This window comes from Mobula hypostoma, chromosome 17, assembly GCF_963921235.1.
Source record: "Mobula hypostoma chromosome 17, sMobHyp1.1, whole genome shotgun sequence".
NCBI classification, from domain to species: Eukaryota; Metazoa; Chordata; class Chondrichthyes; order Myliobatiformes; family Myliobatidae; genus Mobula; species Mobula hypostoma.
This window is the reverse complement of record NC_086113.1, coordinates 52,753,152-52,769,628: the sequence shown is the minus strand read 5'-3', so window position 1 is coordinate 52,769,628 and position 16,477 is coordinate 52,753,152. Positions and strand designations below refer to the sequence as shown.

General features: G+C 42.7%; 1 protein-coding gene across 2 annotated transcripts in view; it reads left to right on the top strand.

The window, feature by feature from the left end:
- The window catches only part of LOC134358030 (adenylyl cyclase-associated protein 2-like), a 199,508-nt gene that overhangs the window by 125,467 nt on the left and 57,564 nt on the right, over positions 1-16,477 (top strand). For both annotated transcript variants that reach the window (XM_063069902.1, XM_063069903.1), the window contains exon 5: positions 15,399-15,542. In XM_063069902.1, coding sequence (XP_062925972.1) covers positions 15,399-15,542 — 144 coding nt within the window. The remainder of the gene's footprint in view (positions 1-15,398; positions 15,543-16,477) is intronic.

Sequence of the window (16,477 nt, the reverse complement as noted above, 5' to 3'; positions counted from 1 at the left end):
GTCTGAATCCGCTGATAGTGGGTTCAAGTTCTACTCTGGGGCACAGAATTTACACTGGCACGACAGTGCATTAATAAGAGGGTGTTACACTATCAGAAGTGCTGTCTTTTGGATGTGATGGTAGATCAAGATCACATCTGTTGCCTCAGGTGTATGTAAACGATTCCCAGCAAGTGAATAGTTTTGGTATTAATCAGCTACTAAAAACAGAAACACAAAAATATTTTTTTCAAAATTGCAGTTTGACAATTAAACTGTGTAATAAAGTAAATAATTTGCCTGTGGTGTTGCCCATGGTTAGTTGAGTTATTTAATTACACAAAATCATAATAAAGATGAGGAATATGCTTCAGAAACTGGCATGAAACCAACAAGTGAACAGAGTCAGCAACTACATGGAGACATACTGTAAAACATAGAACAGTACAGTGCAGGAACAGGCCCTTCAGCCCATATTGTTGTGCTAAACCAATTAAATTAGTAATCAAAAGGCTAACTAATCTCTTCTGCTGACACAATGTCCACATCCTTCCATTTTCCTCATATTCATGTGCCAATCTAAACATCTCTTAGAAGTTCCTGATGTTTCTCTCTACCACTTCCCCAGGCACCGGATTCCAGGCTCCTGTTACTCTGTGCAAGAAAGCAATAAATAAACAATCTTGCCCCTCACATCTCCTTTGAAATTGCATTGTATTTCATTTGGCAGTTCTTTGTCCATTCCCCTGAACTATCTGTGTCTCTCTGCAGGCTCTGTTTCCTCAACACTACCTGCTCCTTCACCTATCTTTGTATCTTTGGCAAATGTAGCCACAAATCCATTAATCTCATAGTCCAAATCATTGACATACATCGTAAAAGGCAGTGGTCCCAACACTGACCCCTGTGGAGCTCTACTGGTAACTGGCAGCCGCCAGAATAGGATCCCTTTATTCCCACTCTCTGTTTTCTGCCAACCAGCCAATGCCCCATCCATGCTTGTAACTTCCCTGTAATTCCATGGGCTCTCATCTTGCTAAGCAGCCTCATGTGTGGCACCTTGTCAAAGGCCTTCTGAAAATCCAAGTACACCACATCTACTGCATCTCCTTTGTCTACCCTGCTTGTAATTTCCTTAAAGAATTGCAGTAGGTTTGTCAGGCAGGATTTTCCTTTCAGGAATCCATGCTGACTTTGGCCTATCTTGTCATGTGCCTCCAGGTTCGCCATAATCTCATCCCTAACAATCGATTCCAACATCTTCCCAACCACTGATGTCAGGCTACCAGGTCTATAGTTTCCTTTCTGCTGCCTCCCATCCTTCTTAAATAGCAGAATCTTTGGACACTACCTCACTTTTTTTAATATACAGTATTTCTGTTTTTGCAAACAACAGGAATTCTGCAGATGCTGGAAATTCAAGCAACACACATAAAAGTTGCTGGTGAACGCAGCAGACCAGGCAGCATCTCTAGGAAGAGGTGCAGTCGACGTTTCAGGCCGAGACCCTTCGTCAGGACTAACTGAAGGAAGAGTGAGTAAGGGATCCCTTACTCACTCTTCCTTCAGTTAGTCCTGACAAAGGGTCTCGGCCTGAAATGTCGACTGCACCTCTTCCTAGAGATGCTGCCTGGTCTGCTGCGTTCTACCAGCAACTTTTATGTGTGTTTCTGTTTTTGCACTTTTTTATCTATTCAATATACGTAATTGATTTACTTGTTTACTTATTTTTTATTTTATTTATTATTTTTTTCTCTGCTAGATTATTACTTTGAACTGCTGCTGCTAAGTTAACAAATTTCATGTCACATGCCGGTGATAATAAACCTGATTCTTGCACTTTAAATGCATATCCTCTGGTATTAGATATTTCAAGCCTTACAAAAAGATATTATCAGTCTACTTTATCTATGCATCTCATAATCTTATAAACCTCTATCAGATTTCCCCTCAGTCTTCGCCGCTGCAGAAGAAACCATCCAAGTTTGTCCAACCTCTCATAATAGCACATGCCCCTTTTCTGCACCCTCTACAAAGCCTCGACATCCTTCCTAAAATGAGAAGACTAGAGCTGTATCCAATGCTCAAGATGTGGCCTATGTCCCCCTACTAGAACTAGGAGACATAGCCTCAAGATTAGGGGCAATAGATTTAGTACGGAGATGAGGAAGAACTGCTTTTCCCACAGAGTGGTGAATCTGTGGAATTCTCTGCCCGATGAAACAGTGGAGGCTACCTGAGTAGATATATTTAAGACAAGATTGGATAGATTTTTGCAAAGAAGAGTAATTAAGGGTAGTGGAGAAAAGGCAGGTAGGTAGAAAGAGTCCACGGCCAAATCAGCCGTGATCTCATTGAATGGCGGAGCAGGCTCGTTGGGCCAGGTGACCTACTACTGCTATTTCTCACATTCTTTTGTTCTTGTATTTTATAATTCTTGAATTTTGAACTAAATACCTCAACAATTAAAGGAAAGCATGTTATATGCCTTCTTAACCACCCTATGTAGCCACTTTCGGAGAGCTATGAACTTGGACCCCAAGATCCCTCTGCTGATCAACACTGTTAAGGATCTTGCCCTTACTGTACTGACCCTTTGCATTTGATTTAACAAGGTGCAACACTTCACATGCCGACGGGACATCAACCGTCTCAACTTCACCGCACTTTGTTCCCATTCCAATCTTACTCCTTCGGAATGCTCTGCTCTCCACTCCCTCCGCACTAATCCTAACCTCACTATTAAACCTGCCAACGAGGAGGGTGCTGTTGTAGTCTGGCGTACTGACCTCTGCCTTGCCGAGGCACAGCGACAACTCGCGGATACCTCCTCTTGTTTGGCCCTCAATCGTGACCCCACTAAGGAGCACCAGGCCATTGTCTCCCACACTATCAACGACTTTATCCGCTCAAGGGATCTCCCATCCGCTGCTACCAACCTTATAGTTTCCACACCTCGCACTTCCCGTTTCTACCTCCTACCCAAGATCCACAAACCTGCCTGTCCTGGCAGACCTATTGTCTCAGCTTGCTCCTGCCCCACCGAACTCGTTTCTGCATACCTTCACACGGTTTTATCCCCCCTTGTTCAATCCCTTCCGACCTATGTTCGTGACACTTCTCACGCTCTTAAACTTTTCAATGATTTTAAGTTCCCTGGCCCCCACCACTTTATTTTCACCATGGATGTCCAGTCCCTATATACTTCCATCCCCCATCAGGAAGGTCTCAAAGCTCTCCGCTTCTTTTTGGATTCCAGACCTAATCAGTTTCCCTCTACCACCACTCTGCTCTGTCTAGCGGAATTAGTCCTTAGTCTTAATAATTTCTCCTTTGGCTCCTCCCACTTCCTCCAAACTAAAGGTGTAGCTATGGGCACCCGTATGGGTCCTAGCTATGCCTGCCTTTTTGTTGGCTTTGTGGAACAATCCATGTTCCAAGCCTATACTGGTATCTGTCCCCCACTTTTCCTTCGCTGCATTGGCGCTGCTTCCTGCACGCATGCTGAGCTCGTTGACTTCATTAACTTTGCCTCCAACTTTCACCCTGCCCTCAAGTTTACCTGGTCCATTTCTGACACCTCCCTCCCCTTTCTAGATCTTTCTGTCTCTCTCTCTGGAGACAGCTTATCTACTGATGTCTACTATAACCCTACTGACTCTCACAGCTATCTGGACTATTCCTCTTCTCACCCTGTCTCTTGCAAAAATGCCATCCCCTTCTCGCAATTCCTCCATCTCTGCCGCATCTGCTCTCAGGATGAGGCTTTTCATTCTAGGACGAGGGAGATGTCTTCCTTTTTTAAAGAAAGGGGCTTCCCTTCCTCCACCATCAACTCTGCTCTCAAACGCATCTCCCCCATTCCACGCACATCTGCTCTCACTCCATCCTCCCGCCACCCCACTAGGAATAGGGTTCCCCTGGTCCTCACCTACCACCCCACCAGCCTCCGGGTCCAACATATTATTCTCCGTAACTTCTGCCACCTCCAACGGGATCCCACCACTAAGCACATCTTCTCCCCCACCCCCCGGCTTTCCGCAGGGATCGCTCCCTACGAGTCCCTTGTCCATTCGTCCTCCCCATCCCTCCCCACTGATCTCCCTCCTGGCACTTATCCTTGTAAGCGGAACAAGTGCTACACGTGCCCTTACACTTCCTCCCTTATCACCATTCAGGGCCCCAGACAGTCCTTCCAGGTGAGGCGACGCTTCACCTGTGAGTCGGCTGGGGTGATATACTGCGTCAGGTGCTCCCGGTGTGGCCTTCTATATATTGGCGAGACCCGATGCAGACTGGGAGATCGTTTTGCTGAACACCTATGCTCTGTCCTCCGGAGAAAGCAGGATCTCCCAGTGGCCACATATTTTAATTCCACATCCCATTCCCATTCTGATATGTCTATCCACAGCCTCCTCTACTGTAAAGATAAATCCACACTCAGGTTGGAGGAACAACACCTTATATTCCGTCTGGGTGGCCTCCAACCTGATGGCATGAACATTGACTTCTCTAACTTCCGCTAATGCCCCACCTCCCCCTCGTACCCCATCTGTTATTTATTTATTTATATACACTCAATTCATTCTCTCTGTCCCCCTCTCTGTCCCTCTCTCTCCCCCTCCCCCTGTCCCTCTCTCTCCCCCTCCCCCTGTCCCTCTCTCTCCCCCTCCCCCTGTCCCTCTTTCTCCCCCTCCCCCTGTCCCTCTGACTATACCCCTTGCCTGTCCTCTGGGTTTTACCCCCCCTCCCGCTTTTCCTTCTCCCTGGGCCTCCTGTCCTATGATCCTCTCATATCCCTTTTGCCAATCAACTGGCCAGCTGTTGGCTCCATCCCTCCCCCTCCTGTCTTCTCCTATCATTTTGGATCTCCCCCTCCCCCTCCCACTTTCAAATCTCTTACTCACTCTTCCTTCAGTTAGTCCTGACGAAGGGTCTCGGCCCAAAATGTCGACTGTACCTCTTCCTAGAGATGCTGCCTGGCCTGCTGCGTTCACCAGCAACTTTGATGTGTGTTGCTTGAATTTTTGGCATCTGCAGAATTCCTCGTTTTTACACTTCACATTTTGCTGGTTTAATCTCCATCTGCTATTTCTCTGCCCATCTCTGCAACTGATCTACTGTATATCCTGTTGTATTCTTTACTGTTCTTCTACGCTATCCACAACACCACTAATCTTCATATCATCTGTAAACTTACAAACCCACTCACCTACATTTTCATCCAAGTCATTTATATACATGGCAGACAACATTGGTCCCAGTACAGATCCCTGTGGAACACCACTAATGACAGACCTCCAGGTAGAATAAGTTCTTTCGACCACTACCCTCTATGGCTAACCCACTTCTGAATCCAAATTGCCAATTCACCATGGATCCCATGCATCTTAATCTTCTGGATGAGCCTCCCACGAGGGACCTTGTGGCACCAAATGCTCATAAATCCCATCTCTCAGAATTCTCTCCAGTAACTTCCCTACCACTGGCGTGAGAATCACTGATCTACAGTTTTCAGGATTATCACTGAATTCCTTTCTTGAATAATGGAACAACTTTAGTTAACTGCTACTCTGGGACCTCACCTGGGCTAGAGAGTGCACAGAGATATTGGTTAAGGCAGTTTCTTCACGTGTTTCTCTCAATAACCTGGAATATATTCCATCAGGCCCTGGGGATTTATCCACCTTAATACTCTTTTAGAGACCCAACACTGCCTCCTCCTTTATCTCGAAATGCCCTCGCATAGCAATATGCTCAGCACTAATCTCCTTATTCTCCACAACCTTCTTGGTAAATACTGATGTAAAGTACAGATTCAGAATCAGGTTTGATATCACCAGCATATGTTGTGAAATTTGTTGTTTTGCAGCAACAGTACATTGCAATACATAGCACTAAAAACTATAAAGTACATAAGTAGAAATGTTAAAAATAGTTAAGTAGTCCAAAAAGACGGTGGGGGGGGGGGGAAGATTAAGTATTCATGGGCTCATAGTCCATCCAGAAATCTGATGCAGGAGCGGTAAAAACTATTCCTGAAATGGTGAGTGTGTCTCTTCAGGCTCCTGTACCATCACCTTGATGGTATCAATGAGAAGAGGGCATATCCTGGGTGATAGAGGTCCTTAATGATGGTTGCTGCCTTTCTGGGGCATAACTTTTTGAAGGTGTCTTTGGTACTGGGAAGACTAGTGCCCATGATGGTGCTGGCTGATTTACAACTTTCTGCAGCTTTTTCTGATCCTGTGCAGTGTCCCCTCCACAGACAGTGATGCAACCAGTTAGAATGCTCTCCACGCTACATCTGGAGAAATTTGTATCGTTGGTGACAGCCTATTTCTCCTCAAGCTCCTAGTGAAATATCGCTGCTGTCATGCCTTCTTTGTAATTGCATCAATATGTTGGGCCCAGGATAGATCCTCAGAGATCTTGATACCCAGAAACTTGAAACTGCTCATCTTTTCCATTTCTGATCCCTTGATTTCCCCTTTCTGAAGTCCACAATCAATTCCTCATTATTACTGACATTGGCAAGGTTGTTGTTGTGACACCACCCAACCAGCTGATCTATCTTGTTTCTGTACACCTGTTTGTCACCATCTGAAATTCCACTCACAATAGTTGTGTTGTTGGCAAACTAATAAATGGTGTTTGAGCTATTCCTAGCCACATTGTCATGGTTGTAAAGAGAGTAGAGACTAGGCTAAGAATGCATCCTTGAGGTGCACCAGTGTTATTTCTGATCGACACAGATTGTAGTCTCCTGGTGAGAAAATTAAGGATCCAGTTGCAGAGGGAGGTGCAGGTGCCTGGGTTTTGGAACTTCTTGAAGGTATGATTGCGTTGAATGCTGAGCTGCAGTCAATAAACAGCATCCTAACTTAACTATTACTATTGCTTAGGTGATCCAAGGCCAAGCGGGGAGTCAGTGAGATTGCATCTGATGTAGACTTTTTGTGGAGATGGGCAAATTGCAGCAGGACCATTTCCTTGCTTCGGCAAGAGTTGATTCTAGCCACAACCAACCTCTCAAAGCACTTCATCACAGTTGATGTAACTGCTACTGAGCGATAGGTGTTGAGGCATTCATTCTGTTCTTCCTGAGCAAATAGTGATTCTTGAAGATCATTGCTAATGCCTCACGATCTCTTCAGCTACCTTTCAGAACCCTGGGGTGTGGTGAATTTGGTCCAGTGACATATCTACCTTCAGACCTTTCAGCTTCCCAAGCATCTTCTCCTTAGTAATATACTCACTTCTGCTCCCTGACACTCTCGAATTTCTGGAATACTGCTAAAATCTTCCGTTGTGAAGACTGATGCAAAATATTTAAAGTTCGTTTTGTCCCCTATTACTACCACTCAGGAATCATTTTCTAATGGTCCAATATCTACTCTTGCCTCTCTTTTACTCTTTATATATCTGAAATAACGTTTAATATCCTCTTTTGTATTATTGGCTAGCTTATCCTCATACTTCATTTTATTTCTCTTTATGACTTTTTTATTTGCCTTCTGTTGATTTTAAAAGCATTCCAATCCTCTACCTTTACAGTAATTTTTACTCTATCATATACCTTCTCTTTTGCGTGTATACTGTCTTTCACTTCCCTTATCAGCTACATTTGCCTCATCTGTCCTTTAGAATACTACCACATCTATTCTGCATCTTTCAAATTGCCCCCAGAAACTCCAGCCAATGCTGTTCAGTCTTCATCCATGAATCAACTTCGGCCAGCTCCCCTCTCATGCCTCTGTAATTCCTTTTACTCCACTGTAATACTCTTACCTCTGCCTTTACCTTCTCCCTGTCTAATATTGAAGCCTTGGGGGCACTAAACACCCATTCCTGCCCCTCTCAATCAAGTCTCTGTAATGGCCACAACATTATGGTTCCATGTACTGATCCATGCTCTAAAGTTGTTCACTTTTATCCATGATATTCCTCGCATTAAAATAAACACATTTCAAACTATCTATTACTTTGCTCCTGCCTGTTTCTACTGGCCCTGACACCTACCTTCCTCTCCATCCCTCCGCTTTCTGACCTGTACTCCGGTTCTCTCCACCCCCGCCCCACCAACCTAGTTTAAACCCTCTTGAGTAGAACCAGCAAACCTCCCGGCCAGGATATTTTTCCCCTCCAGCCAGAACAGGTTTAATTGTAATGGGCTCTTTTATTTTTTATATCAACTGTTTGATTCAGCTGAAATTTGTAAATATACTTTATAATTTTTATGTAGTGTACGATCTATTATTTCTGGCCAACCAACAGTTCTATATGGGCAGCATTTATACAGCTTTCATTCAAATTGAGATTTCTTTAATCAGAACAGCACAATGTTCCTGTTTAGTTGAACCCCGAATCATCAGACCCTAGACATATAATGCTTATGAAAGGTGGCCTCCTCACCACTGAGTCATGTGGCTGTTAGCAGAGGTAGCCAACGAGCCAAGTTTGTGTACGAGCCCAGTGAGAGGGTTACAAGTGTTAAACAACAATTAGGTGATGGGTGGGGGTTGATGGGAGACTCCTAAATCAGCAGTTCCTTAAAAGAGTAAAGGATGCAAAGATTCAGAGTGCATTGTGTGGGGGCAAGAATTAGTTCATGATTGTCACTAGGCCTTCTCACAAGGTCATGCCTTCTTTCTTTCTGACAGGCCTGTAACCTCACTGGATCATTGATGTTTTCACTCACACCAGATGACTCCAACTCTGATTTATGTGACAGATCAATGATTTTTTTTTCTGTTTTTTCACCTCTATTCAGATACCATTTTTTAAAAATACAGACAAACTTATTTCAGCAAAGACTGAAAGCAGAAAAATGATCTCTGAGGAAACAAGCATTATTTCCCACTTGAAGTGCATTCTGTTTTTAAACTCGAATTATTTATTTGACGTCTGTGATGGCATGCTTCTGTGTTTTGTTGAGATGAACACTTAGGGCAAGGTAGTTTGCAGAATTGCCACAAAGGACTGAACAAAGTATGTTTTGTGAGTCTGTTTGAGTTTGTTGTCAAGGATGTGACTGATATGGCTTGTCTATCAGAAATAACTGAGGGGAATTGGGGTCCCATGATTGCAGACATTGAGCATGAGAGAGAATCTTGCTTATCCTGCTGAGAATTTGGATTGCATGGACAACGGTGGTGGTACTCTCCGGTGCGTTGAGCTTTTTGTTATGGATGGTGCATGCCTTGAGAGCATATGGCTAATCACTACTGCATGGCGTTGAAGCCTTGATCTTGAAACTGTCCTCCGATAACCAAAGTTTGACAAGTACGTTGGAGGTAACAGTGAATGATATCACTAATGTTAACCCTCCACTCTCAGTGAAGATCTGGGGAGAGGATCATGTTCTTCAAGGCCTCATTGTGACCCTTCATTGTTGGGTGGTGATGTTGCAACAGGGGTGGCTTGGTAGATGATCTTTGTTGCCTCTACATTATGGCTCAGTCTCCCTCAACTTTATCCTTGCTCTCTCAGTTCCAAAGAAAGCAGAAAGCTTTAAGACCATAAGACCATAAGACAAAGGAGCACAAGTAGGCCATTCGGCCCATCGAGTCTGCTCCGCCATTTTATCATGAGCTGATCCATTTTATCCTATTTAGTCCCACTGCCCCGCCTTCTCACCATAACCTTTGATGCCCTGGCTACTCAGATACCTATCAATCTCTGCCTTAAATACACCCAATGACTTGGCCTCCACTGCTGCCCGTGGCAACAAATTCCATAGATTCACCACCCTCTGACTGAAAAAATTTTTTTCGCATTTCTGTTCTGAAAGGGCGCCCTTCAATCCTGAAGTCATGTCCTCTCGTACTAGACTCCCCCATCATGGGAAACAACTTTGCCACATCCACTCTGTCCATGCCTTTCAACATTCGAAATGTTTCTATGAGGTCTCCCCTCATTCTTCTAAACTCCAAGGAATACAGTCCAATAGCGGACAAACGTTCCTCATATGTTAACACTCTCATTCCCGGAATCATTCTAGTGAATCTTCTCTGTACCCTCTCCAACGTCAGCACATCCTTTCTTAAATAAGGAGACCAAAAGTGCCCACAGTACTCCAAGTGAGGTCTCACCAGCGCCTTATAGAGCCTCAACATCACATCCCTGCTCCTATACGCTATTCCTCTAGAAATGAATGCCAACATTGCATTCGCCTTCTTCACTACCGACTCAACCTGGAGGTTAACTTTAAGGGTATCCTGTACGAGGACTCCCAAGTCCCGTTGCATCTCAGAACTTTGAATTCTTTCCCCATTTAAATAATAGTCTGCCCGTTTATTTTTTCTGCCAAAGTGCATAACCATACACTTTCCAACATTGTACTTCATTTGCCACTTCTCTGCCCATTCTTCCAATCTATCCAAGTCTCTCTGCAGACTCTCCGTTTCCTCAGCACTACCGGCCCCTCCACCTATCTTCGTATCGTCAGAAAACTTAGCCACAAAGCCATCTATTCCATAATCCAAATCGTTAACTGGAATATGCAGAGACATCTGATCCATTGTGGTAAACTACTTAGTAGTGGACTATCCAGAATTGGCTGATATGAGGAGCATCCCTCTAACTGATGAATTACATTGGCACAGCTGGTGGACCTGCTACCTCACAACTCCAGTGACCTGGGTTCAATCCGGACCTCAAGTTCAAAATTCAATACTTTGTCCTTAAAGTGAGACCATAAGGTGTAGAAACCAAGCGAGGCCATTCACTCCATCGAGTCTGCTCTACCATTCAATCATGGCTGATTTTGTTTCTCCACATTCTTCCAACTTCCTCCCCACCCACCCCCGGAACCCCCTTATCAATCAAAAACCTATCAATGTCTGCCTTGAATACACCAATGATTTGGGCTCCAGAGCCCTATGTGGAAATAAGTTTCACAGATCCACAACCCACTGGCTGAAGAAATTCCTCTTCATTTCAGTTCTAAAGCAGTGTTCCTTTATTCTGAGGCTATTCCAACAGATCCTATTTTGTCTCTGCGTATTGTTGAGTGGACGGTGGGCCAGATAAATGCCATAAAAAAAAAACTTGAAATATGGGAATTATCCATTTAAATACATCTAGTTATCTTTTGCCTCAAATCAATGAATAACGCATGCTAGAAAATCATTTATGCTTAACCAAGGATGCCAATTAGTAAACAAAGAACTCAGTTTAGTTGCAATTTGTTTCAATCAAGGCATCTTTTGAATCTATTAAAAGGACACAAAGAATCTTTAAACATAAAGCGTATGAAAGTGATTCATTAAATGGTGGTAAATTAAGTATAATAAAAAAGAAAAATTTAATGCAAACAGTCAATAAATCAATATGAAACTTGAGGCTGGTTGTTGTTTGAAAGCTTCTCAATATTGGGTGTCAGACTTGTTGATGCCAAGAGCAAGATATTATCCAGATGGGCATCAGTCAATCTTGTTCTCAATTGGTTCTTGGTGTGCTTCATTTTTGAAAATAATTGCTCACACAGATAAGTGCTGCCAAACAATGATGCCATCTTTTTTGTATGGTCCACTAAGTTAGGATACTTCCCACTTGGATGAATATATTTTCTATAGAAGTCAAGCACTGACACATCTTCTGAATGACATTTCGATCTCAATATGTCGTCACACTGCATCTCAGTCAATTCTATTTGGAAAAATTTCTGATGCAGTGTCTACTTCCACATCAAATGGAGTAGCAAACAGCTTGAACTCATTTGCATGCAAGCGAAAATTAGCAAAACGAGATGAAAACTCTTTTCTCAATTCTTGGACCATATTCACAAAAATGCCTGGATTTTGTGCTTTACTTTTTCCAAAAGTGGGAAAATGTGCACAATTTCCTTTTTGAAGCTGGTACTCTCACAATTGCAGCTTTCCTTCAAAAGCCACAATATGACCATACATCTCATGTATCAGCTGATTTTTTTTCCTTGAAGTTGTAAATTCAAGTTATTTAAATGAGATGTAATGTCCACAGGTGTGGCATGGACATCAAAAGAAGAATATGGATGGCAAAAGACACCTTTACGAGAATGAAGAGTATACTGATCAATACTAAACTAGGCATGACAACCCACCTCAGAGTACTGAAATGTTAGGTTTGTCCAGTTATGTTATATGTCTCAGAATGTTGGACAATATCTAGTAACATGAGAAAATGAACTGAAGCACCAGACGTGGTTTTTGAGGAGGATGCAAAGAATTTCATGGATGAAATGAATATCTAATGACGATGTCATGAACAGAGCAAACACAAAAAGAGAAATAATGTATGAGATCATGAAAAGGCAACGTAACTTCATTGGACGTGATTAGGAAAGAGGAGTTAGCGTGCACGGTAATTATGGGAAAGATTGAAGGGAAGAAAGCAAGAGGAAGGCAAAGACAAATGATGATGGAGACAGCAGCCAGAGAACTGGAAATGAATACCAATGAATTGATCCACTTGACCCGAAACAGGCGTGTGTGGGCCATGGTAGTCAAAGCTCAAAGTGGGCACGGCACCTGATGATGATGAATGTCCACAAGAAATATCAAGGTTGCAAGGCAATCAGGATCATGTAAATGTGAAGCATCCTAATTTTCGCTTTCAAGGAATATTGTCACCTTTTCATGCAATGCAAATATTCTTTCCAGCATTGACCCTCCGCTAAGCCAGTGTACATTGCAGAAATAAGCCAGGTCCCCATATTCTGCCTCCGTATCCAACAAAAACTGCTGAAACTGGCAATGATTCAATCCACGAGATAGGATCAGATTCACTGCCTTCGCAGCCATGTCCATAAAATCCTTTAATTTCAAAGACTTGGCACATAATGCCTCTTGATGGATAATGCAATGAATTTTGACCAGTTTCTGTGCGATTCCAAGGTTTTCCATTTGTCCTTGCAGCAATGCGGTGATGCCTTTTTTCTGTCCCACCATTGCTGGTGCCCCATCAGTTGTGATGCCAATTAGCTTCGACAAATTAAGGTTCATTTCTGACATCGTTTTCAACAAAAGCTTCAAAAATGTCTGCTCCAGTAACCGTGTCCATCATAGGAATTAATTGAATAAACTCTTCAAAAATTTGAAAAGTTGAGGTCACTCCTCGCAGAAACACTGCAAGTTGAGCAGAGTCTCTCAAGCCTGTGCTCTCGTCAAGCGTAATTGAAAAAAATTGCAATTCATTGCAGGCATCCCTTAAACAACTTTTAACATCTGACATTTCTTCAACTCGCCGTGTGATCGTTCTTGCTGACAGGCTGATAGATGCAAATAAAGATTTCTTTTCAGAACAAACAATATCCCCCACTGCCAGTAAACATTCTTTCACAAACTCTCCATCTGTAAAAGACTTCATCTTTTCTGCAATACGTTTTGAGACTTCGCAGCTGGCGCGCGTATTTCCTTCATTTTCACTGCTTTTCTTGGCAAAAACTGACGTTTGTTTTCTGAAACTAGCCTTCATTCGCTCAGCTTCACCTTTCCTTGCTTGTCCAGTAAACTTGTTAAAGTTTCCACTATGACGGGTCTCGTAATGTCGACTGATATTTGCCACCTTCTTCACAGCAACATTTTCTAGGCAAATGAGACAAACTGGTTTCCCAGCTTGCTCGATGAAGAAGTAATCTAGTGTCAAAGTGTCTTGGAAATTTCGGCACTCAGTGTCTACCTTCCTACGCTTTGCATTCATTGCCAGTGGAATTTTTTTTCTTTGATTTTATTTTAGAAAAGCAAGTTATTCACCAAGTATCGTAGCACATGTAAATATCTGGATATTTAGCGTGGATTTCTTGTTAAAACACACTGACGCTGTTTCTGTTTACAAATTTGAATGATCCCATCTGAAAACCTGCTGGTGCATGGAGAGTATCCAATACATATTAATAATGTAGTCTGCCTTCCTGTCATTTGTATATTCCAGTGTTTGCTTTGGAACAAAACAAAACGTGGGGCCAGTGTAACAAGACGCCATGCATGTCCATCAGTGTGGTCGTGTGAAACACTCAGAATAAGGAAAAATCGCTTGCGGGCGGGATAAGCATAGTACCTGAATATTTGCTTGCGGGCCGGATCTGGCCTGTGGGCTGTAGGTCGCCTACCCCTGCTATAGGCTTTCCTACTAATGAAAACACATTCTTCATGTGCATCCCACCCCATTTTAGGGTGCAGTCGAGTTCAATAATATTCTCTCTCGTCCTTGTGAACCCATTGAGTATAGGCCGAGAGGCATCGAAAGCTCCTCATATTGTTAACCCTTTCATTGCTGGGATCATTCTTGTGAAACTCCTTTCCCTTTGGTATGGGTCCAGATATTGCAAAAAATATTCCAGTGCACCTCTGTAGAGTCCTGCTGAAGGGTCTCGGCCCGAAATGTCGACTGTACTTTTTTTCCATAAATAGTGCCTGGCCTGCTGAGTTCCTCTAGCATTTTGTGTGTGTTGCTGATGTTTACAGGTTCTCCCTGACAACTAGATTTTCTCCAGGAGCTCTGGTTTCCTCCCACAACCCAAATATGTAGGCTGCTTAGATGACTGAGCATGGTAAAACTGCCCGAAATGTGTAGTTGAGTGGAAGAATCTGATGGGTGGATTAAAATGGCGAGATTAAAATGATTTATGGTAGGATTAGGATATTCCAATTAAAAATGGATACTTGTTGGTCATCGTGAGCCTAGTATACTGAGGAGGCCTTTCTCCGTAGTGTGTTGCTCTCAAGCTTCAGTAGGCCTTCATCCTACTTTAGGCCTACTTTATGGTCAAGGCCCACAATACTACTTTAGGTGAGTATGTGAGATTGCTTAATTCATTTTGCAGTTTAATATAAAAGTTTATCCACCAACAATTAAAATTAACTGGCAAACAGCTTTTTCTACTGAGGTTGGGTGGGACTGCAACCTGAGTTCATGGGTTAAGGGTGAAAGGTGAAAAGTTTAAGGGGAACATGAGCTGAAACCTCTTCACTCAGAGGATTGTGAGACTGTGGAATGAGCTGCCAGCGCAAATGGTGCATGCGAGGTCTATTTCAATGTTTAAGAGAAGTTTGGATGGGTACATGGATGGGAGGGGTATGGAAGGCTATGGTCGATGAGAATAGGTAGTTTAAATGGTTCAGCATGGACTAGATGGGCCAAAGGGTCTGCTTCTGCGCTGTACTTTTCTATGATTATGGTTATGGAACTTTCTGAACCATATAGCAGTGATTGTCTCTTGCATTTGTATACATTCAGTAGCTGCATATTTATGTTCAAAATGAGCTATTACACCAAAAATGGGCAACATTTAAGCTTTCATAGGATTAACAGTTGATTGTACAGTAGACTATTGAAGAGGAGCAGTCAAGGATTTATAAGAGCGGTTGTGTTCGGTCCATTGTGTCTAATGATTTATTTTTTCTCCACTGAACATTTTGTCTCGTTCTCTTCCCTAGAATGAGATGAATGTGCTCCTCAAGCCCATGTCTGATAAAATGCAGGAAATTCAGGACTTTCGGGAGAAGAACCGTGGTAGCAAGCTGTTCAACCACCTGTCAGCTGTTAGTGAAAGCATCGCAGCATTGGGCTGGGTTGCAGTGGTAAGTGGACAGATTTACTATTGAATGAATACTGTACTGTCAGATGGTGCTATTCAATGGCTTCCAGTTCCTCCCTGACAAACAGTAGCAATCTCAAGCTCCACTTGCTTCGTGATTAAACTGCACACAGAGACTGTACAGAAGCTTTCAATGCTTTTTTTTATAATTTGCAGCAAATTTACCAGAATATGCAATTGAAACTCGGTTAGTTTTTAAGCTTAAAGTAAGAAAGCTAAAGTTTTTCTGACCATCCGGAATATAGAGATTAGATTGCCAAAAAATACATGAGAATTGTTTGTGATGACTATAGTTTATAATCCTGCATGTATAGGAAATAGAACTGGCTATTCACCTCTTTTGACAGCTGTGCCATTCAATGGTGGCAAATCTGAATATTTGCTCGAATCGCCTGCCTCTGTTACGAATCGTTTATTAAATTTAATTGACATTATCTGTTGAGCTAGCTTCAGAGTCAAGTTTAAGTTTGCTCAGTGTGAGCAATTTTCAGTTTAATAATCTGTACTGCAAAGCAAAGTGTGTTTAGATTTATCTTCGCTTTAGATTCTTGAATGTTGGCAGGATCTGCCTGAGCATTGTGAGGTTAGAGGTTTATTGTAGCCTGTTTTTACAACCTGGCTGGTTGACAGATGAAGCTGAGCTACAGGCAGCATAAGCATCTTGAAAATTAATGGGATTCATGGCCTGAGAAACACTGGCAAACAACTTTGAATGGATTCATGAAGAGGGATATGGGCCAAATGTGGGCAAATGGGGCTAGTTTAGTGGACATCTTGATCGGCAAGGACAAGTTGGATTGAAGTATGTGTATACACTATTGCTGTTGTACACCAAAGACACAAAAGCACACTTACTAATATTGTAATGTTCTCCATACTCCTAATTTTCAAACAAAAATTTCATTTATGGAGTTAGCA